At 50.2% G+C, this 7,524-nt stretch overlaps 1 protein-coding gene across 1 annotated transcript in view; it reads left to right on the top strand.

Moving 5' to 3' along the window:
* Nucleotides 1–1,112: 1,112 nt before the first annotated feature.
* RAB11FIP5 (RAB11 family interacting protein 5) overlaps nucleotides 1,113–7,524 on the top strand; it is a 71,238-nt gene continuing 64,826 nt past the window's right edge. The window contains exons 1-2 of the mRNA XM_088459740.1: nucleotides 1,113–1,396; nucleotides 1,903–2,298. Of these exons, the coding sequence (XP_088315866.1) occupies nucleotides 1,943–2,298 (356 nt within the window). The 5' untranslated portion in view covers nucleotides 1,113–1,396; nucleotides 1,903–1,942. The remainder of the gene's footprint in view (nucleotides 1,397–1,902; nucleotides 2,299–7,524) is intronic.

Raw genomic sequence — 7,524 nt, 5'->3', positions numbered from 1 at the left:
AGGAGGGTACAGTGTAGGAGAGGTATACTGGGGGTGATGGAGGAGGGTACAGTGTAGGATAGGTATACTGGGGGTGATGGGGGAGGGAGGGTACAGTGTAGGAGAGGTATATTGGGGGTGATGGGGGAGGTTGGGTACAGTGTAGGAGAGGTATATTGGGGATGATGGGGGAGGAGGGTACAGTGTAGGAGAGGTATACTGGGGGTGATGGGGGAGGGAGGGTACAGTGTAGGAGAGGTATACTGGGGGTGATGGGGGAGGGAGGGTACAGTGTAGGAGAGGTATACTGGGGGTGATGGGGGAGGAGGGTACAGTGTAGGAGAGGTATATTGGGGGTGATGGGGGAGGGTACAGTGTAGGATAGGTATACTGGGGGTGATGGGGGAGGAGGGTACAGTGTAGGAGAGGTATACTGGGGGTGATGGAGGAGGGTACAGTGTAGGATAGGTATACTGGGGGTGATGGGGGAGGGAGGGTACAGTGTAGGAGAGGTATATTGGGGGTGATGGGGGAGGTTGGGTACAGTGTAGGAGAGGTATATTGGGGGTGATGGGGGAGGAGGGTACAGTGTAGGAGAGGTATACTGGGGGTGATGGGGGAGGAGGGTACAGTGTAGGAGAGGTATACTGGGGGTGATGGGGGAGGAGGGTACAGTGTAGGAGAGGTATATTGGGGGTGATGGGGGAGGGTACAGTGTAGGATAGGTATACTGGGGGTGATGGGGGAGGAGGGTACAGTGTAGGAGAGGTATACTGGGGGTGATGGAGGAGGGTACAGTGTAGGATAGGTATACTGGGGGTGATGGGGGAGGGAGGGTACAGTGTAGGAGAGGTATATTGGGGGTGATGGGGGAGGTTGGGTACAGTGTAGGAGAGGTATATTGGGGGTGATGGGGGAGGAGGGTACAGTGTAGGAGAGGTATACTGGGGGTGATGGGGGAGGGAGGGTACAGTGTAGGAGAGGTATACTGGGGGTGATGGGGGAGGAGGGTACAGTGTAGGAGAGGTATACTGGGGGTGATGGGGGAGGGAGGGTACAGTGTAGGAGAGGTATATTGAGGGTAATGATCCCCTTCCTTCCCTGTGTGATAAGCTGAAGCTGAGCCTTTCCCTGCCTGGCTGGATGAGCTAGTGCTGCAGCAAGCATTGGGATCCAGGCTGTTACACTGCTCCTCCCCCCTCTCCCCTCCTCCTGAGCCGCACACACATAATAACAAAGTTACTTTGCAGCAGCTGCAGGACCTCACCCCGGTGCCTGCTGCCTGCTCTCCTACCCTGCCTGCCTGCAGACCCCCTGCCCCGGCATACCCAGCACAGGAACCCGGGGAGCAGCCCCTACGCTCTGCAGAGTGAGAGCAGCCCAGCGGCCGGACTGCAGCATGTGTGCCAGCTAGGAGGTAATGAGGCTGTATAGCGAGTTACTGGTGCCTGCTGGGGGTGCACTGGGAGAGCTGCAGGGCTGGGGGGGGAGGGAATCATTACTCTGCAAATTAGGATGTGCAGACCCGTCTAATTATGCAGCGGTATGTACTAAGGGTGGGGGGTCATTAGACTATAGTCTGCATTAGGGGAGGGTGGGTCATAATGTTTGCATTGGGGGACATGAGACAGGAGCTTGCAGTAAGGATGGGGTTCATTAGACTGGACTGCATTAGGGGTTGGGGGTCAATAGGTTATGTTCAGCCTTCTTGGCAGTCACTAGACAAGGGTCTGCATTAGAGGGTACACAGGGGTCTGCATTAGAGGGTATTAATACGGGGGTCTGCATTGAGGTGTGGGGTGCCTGTACTAGGTGTTGTCCATGCAGGCTCTGCAGTGCTGTATATGGGGTGATGGCAGGCCGCTGGTGAGGATGCAGTAAGTGTGCCAGGCCTTACAGACTGTGTTATCTCTCATGTTATAGGTATATGTGATTCTTCCTGCATTGCCCATCCCTCATCCTGATGTTTCTTCGGCCGGAGCCAGAGCTGGGCTGGCTGCCCACCCATGTCCAGGTCACCATCCTGCAAGCCAGGGGCCTGCGGGCCAAGGGCAAGCATGGCACCAGCGATGCCTACACACTGATCCAGGTGGGCCGGGAGAAGTACAGCACCTCCGTGGTGGAGAAGACCCCCGGATCCCCAGAATGGAAGGAGGAATGTTCTTTCGAACTGTCCCCTGGAGCCATCGAGAGGGGGGAGAACAGCGAGCTGAAGCTGATGATCATGCATCGCGCACTGATTGGCATGGACCAGTTCCTGGGACAGATCAGCATACCGCTGCAGGTGCTCTTCCAGGAGGGCCGATCACAGAGGAACCAGTAAGTACTGATAGGACAAGGCTTCGTTTCTCCAGCAGCGCTGGGTAATCTAACACCAGTGGCCCAGCTACAGGGTAGTCCCCCACTGGGCTCTCTTATCCGCCAACCCACCACTATTTAGCCTGGCAACCTGTGCGCGCTACCCCTGTCCGTCTGAGACTTATCATCATCCATTCTTATTTTATATAGTGCTAGTATAGTTCTTGCTTTACACTTGGGGATAAACACAGTAATAAGACCAAAAGACTGTGTTTTATCAGATAGACAATGTGGTAAGGGGGCGCTGCATCCAAGCCCACACTTTATAGGTTACCCACAAGTCTGGGTATTATTAGGCAGACATAAAGGTAACCGAGCGTGCACACAAGCTTGCACTCTACAGGTTACAGACAATGCTAGGGTCGGGATGTACTAAACAGGAAAATGCAGTTTTCTGGGGTTTTACCGCATACCCCATATGAACTTTGCCCAGATCGGTAACGCCATCTTCAGGTGGCGTTGCCCAATAGAAGCCAGTGGTAATCCCCCCCCCCCCTTTTAGTGCCCCCTGTACTAGTTCCCCCAGTGGTAATAACCCCTTTTAGTGCCCCCTGTAGTAATCGCCCCCTGGTAGTGCTCCCAGTAGAAACCCCCCCCCCGCAGTAGAGAGAGACGTAATAAGAATTAAAAAAAAAAAAAAAACTTACCTGAAACTCCCGCTCCTGGTCCCGACGCTTCTACCGGCTCCTCCGGCCGCTTTGCATTATGGGAGAGACGTCGTCTCTCCCATTACCCAGTGCCGGAGCCGGAAGATGGCTCCCGCAGTGGGAGCAGCAGCCGCCGATGAGTGTCTGACAGACTCTCATCGGCTGCTGATTACAACAAACACACAGCTGCCTGCTCCGGCGGCTGTGTGTTTGTGCTGAAAAACTCGGCTTATACTCGAGTATATACGGTAAGTAGAACCTGATTGGTTGCTATGGGCAACATCACTTTTAAAACTCACTTCTAAAAACTCTCACTTTGGTAAATTTACCCCTTACTCTCTATATGTTACTATGGTACTAAATAATGCTTTTTGCTAATTATTATTTAGGACCCCAACATCCTGGTCTCTGTGAGTGTAAGAATTCTCAGTTTGTTGTGTTGTATAAGCTCCTCAGCGGAACTGTGACGATCCTATCCCGGCCTGTGACCCTGTGAAGAGCGCTGCTGTGTTGCTAGAGATTCTCGGAATCCCTTGTTGCGCTGTCGGTGTATCCCACAATTGCTCAGCGCATCTCTCCGCAGTCTGATCTGTGCCACCAGATCATTGTGTAATCGTGTTCCCCTGAGAGTCGGTTTAAAAATGACTGACTGTGGAAATTGAGGGTGGAATATCTGATAGTAAAAGCACAAATTGGATAAAACCGGGTAATGGACGACTGGCGCAGAGATACTTAACCCCAGGCCTCACTCTCTTCATACAGTCTTGGTTTTGACCCTAAGAGCCGTATTCAATTAGAGCGGATCCACAATACTTTTTCGCATCCCAGACTTTTCGCCTATATCGCGTGTTTTGCAGGCGTAGAAGTATCGCGGCCATGCCCGCTTTACCCCGTATTCAATATGGAAATACGCAAAAATGGGACCCGGTGAAACTTGAACAGGCGGAAAGTACTGTCAGATTTGGGGAAATCAGCCTGACACCCCCCAAAAGATGCTCTGTAATGGGGGTTAGCTATGGTACCCCCCGATTTGGCTTGCTGAAGGTATTTGGTGTTTTAAACGGGCTCAATAGCTGCTAAATAGCGTTTTTCTGTACGTGGTGCAGAATAGTATTCAGGAGTATGTTTTTCCAGAAAATAACTTATCCCAGCAAATTTGGGGTACTTAAAAATGTGGGTCAGCATATTTAAAAGTTGCTAACGTTAAGTTGAAATAAATTGTAATAAATCCTCCTGCCGTAAGCACCCGCAATGAAAAAAGCACTTGGGGCATACTTGGGGACCCCCCCAGAGTCAAGTTCGCTAGTTTTTAACTTTGTCCCCCAATATTTTTTTTTTTTTTGGGGGGGTGTTAAGTTTTTTTTTTTCCATTTTTTGACGCAGTTTACCTTTGGGCTACTGTCTGAGGGCTGCACGGGGGTTCCCTCAACATTGCCCCCCAAAACCCCAATTCTGCACTTTTTTTCCACATGCTATTCATAGGCAAAACTTTTTTGCCTATTACATTGCATTGGCGGAAAGTCTTTCAAATTGAATATGGTGTAAAAGCAAAACAGGCGAAAATGATGTCATTGGCGAAAAAGTATCGCGGATCCGGACTTTTCGCCTCAAATTGAATACGGGTTCTAAGCTGCTTAAACACGTGATTGAATGAAATTGCCTGAGGCATTAAGCCTGTACTTAAGCATGGATTTCCTTGGACTGCTGGGGGTTTGGTAATGCTTTGTTCCAATTGTGTATTTGTTAGACCAGTAAGTCATCTGCTATAGAACGTGTTGAGGCATCTAGGAATTTGTATTAATCCAAATTGGAGTCTTGGATATGGGATAGACTTTCACAGGAATATGGCAGTGTGCAGTGAGCAAATTCTAAGTGATTTTTAGAGCCAACATGACTAAAGTACTTTAGCGTGGCCTACTTCCATTTTAGGAAGTTATTGCTGTGCCAGCGAATAATCCAATAAACCCTCATAGGAACATGAAAATCCAATATTGTATTTTTTTCCCCCTCGTACACTTATAACTCATGCAAAGTGATTTAGTAATTCCGTAAATCTCCAGAATCCTTCTGCTCGTGATGAGCAGATTGTGAGTGAGGCCTCGCCTGAGTGTGATCTGCTGTGTTATCCGACACAGCAAGGGGGGTGGGTGTGGGACCCTTTCATGTTTTAGGAGAGAGGCCTGGAGGTGGTTTCTTAGATATTAAGAAAACACTCTTATTTTCCCTGCATGGCTTAATGGTAAGAGTGAATAGTGCAGGCAGCGATGTTTTCTTTAGGCCTCCCTATCTGATGTGTGCAGCAGGCAGGCTGAGGAAGCCGGTCAATGGCAGCCGGGTCTATTTTAGTCTGGGTTGTTTATTGTGACAGGGCACAGCGTGCGGCCTGGAATGCATTCCTCCATAGGCGAGACCCAACTCGCTCGCAGCAGCCATGTCTAATGGTGAAGGCAGCTTTTCCTCTAGTCACTCTTTCTTCTTCTTATTTCTCATTTTATTAGCTCAATCAATCCTCAGCCTATTAAGCCGTAAGGGAGGCACGAGGCACTGTGTGCAATCTCATAGGCGGAACCCGATAGGCTGGGTGAAGGTCCAGCCCCCAGAATGCTGCCTCCACACTGTATAGGTGGATGAAATGAGGAGCAAATAAATTCATACATTAATTATGATTCCGTCTGATAAAGTAGTATGACGTTTTCTTTTTTTAATGTGATGATGATTTTTAAAATGTTATTTTAGGAATTAATGGTGCATACACACGGTCAGCTTTTTCTTCAGATCTAGTGTTCCCGCTAGGCTGTTTTTAGCTTGGCACCGTGCCCTGCCCGATTTCTGAAGTGCAGAACGCGCCCTGCCCTATTTCTGAAGGGCAGAACGCGCCCTGCCCTCCAGCGAAGCGGCCCGCTGAGACAACCTGCGGGTTCTGCCTACACCCGCGGGTCGCTGTGTCCCGTGGGTGGTCAAAACGGCGGCGCAGCGGTCACAGCCGGCGAACGGACGCTGGGCGCATGCGCCCGGCATCCATTCACAGTGACCGCAGCGCTTGGGGGCTGCCCGGCATGTCCGTTAGTGCCGGGCATGCCCCCAGGAGTGATGAAAAGGGGACGCGTCATACAGACGCGCCCCCTTTTCTTTGGTCACGCTCCCTTTTCGGGCCTCCGGCGTGCGCAATAGTGCCGTAACTCTGGGTCCGGCGCCCTGCCTCCCACCGGACCTAGAGTGAACACTAAGATCTCAACGATAACTATTTCAAAAATCGTTCATATCTGAAGGAAAATCTGACATATCTGACATGTTTGAACGATGCGCGTTCCCGATGTCAGATAACGATATCTGACATCTGATATGTTTGCAGTCAGATTTGGACGATTCCATTCATTTTAATGCAGTCAAAAATCGTTGGTCAAATCGTTCATCTGACCGTGTGTATGCACCTTTAACCAATGTTCAGATTGTCAGTTCACTGGGAACTTGTGAGGTATGAGGTACAGTGCCTCATGCCTCAGTGTTGATGGTAGCTCTGAGTAAATTTATACACTGTACCTTTGCAAACATTTGTTCATCCCATAAAATATACAGCAACAACATGGTTCAAATAGAAATGGCCGGCTGTAGCCATAGCAACCAAACCTCTGTTGGCCTTTAGCCATCTATTGTGTAATAACATCTGACAAGCCCCGCAAAGGTCCTCTCTGTCGGTAAGAGCAGCCCTTTGTGGTGGAGGTACTTCCGGGTCTATGACCCAGAAGTCCCTTCGGCATCATTCTGCGCAGGAGGAAGCGCGTGCCACGGGGGGTGCTGGGAGGGAACCGATTTGGATCCCTCTATCAGCACTCGGAGGAGAGAAGTCCATAGGCTTCTATGGGTAACTCCATCAGGAAGATGGCGTTACCCACCGCTGCCAAGGGCTTGGTGCATATGAAAAATGCTGTCAAACCCGCATTTTCGGGGTTTGACCGCATTTACCCTCGCCCCAGATGTTAGACAGGGATACGTCGAGACGTAAGCAGGTTGACAGGTTCAAAAGGTCGACACAAAAATGGTTGACACATTATTTTTTTTTTTTGTTGGTTAGGGTTAGGCACTTACCTCGACGGGTAGGGGTGGGCACTAGAAGGGACAGTTAGGGTCAGACACCTACCCCGACGGTTAGGTAACAGGAGGGGGCGTTAGGGTGAAGATTAGGGCTAGAAAATAAAACAAAACAAATCATGAGCTACATAAACGGAGTAATGTTATCTGGGCCGCCGTACGGTGCTGCGAGCCTCGGGGACGCTGAGATTTTCCGGGCAGCCGGGTAGACTGTGAGACAGGAGTTAGTAGCTGTGCGTATGACACGTAAAAATAATCTATAAACCTGCCGGGAACAATGGCCCGCTTGTATACTAAGGACCTTCTTATTTAATGGGACTTGGCAAAGACCTTCCTTCCTGCAGGCTGCAGTCCCGCTGGGGACCACTATAGTTATAGAGAGCTGGAGATATCGATATTGTATAATGTTTTTGTGAACTTTAACTTGATGCATGTACCAGCGGCCGTCCAG

The sequence above is a fragment of the Taudactylus pleione genome, unplaced genomic scaffold (assembly GCF_031769625.1).
Source record: "Taudactylus pleione unplaced genomic scaffold, aTauple2 ptg000930l, whole genome shotgun sequence".
NCBI lineage: Eukaryota > Metazoa > Chordata > Amphibia > Anura > Myobatrachidae > Taudactylus > Taudactylus pleione.
The sequence above is the reverse complement of the archived record's forward strand: the minus strand, read 5'-3'. Positions and strand labels throughout refer to the sequence as shown.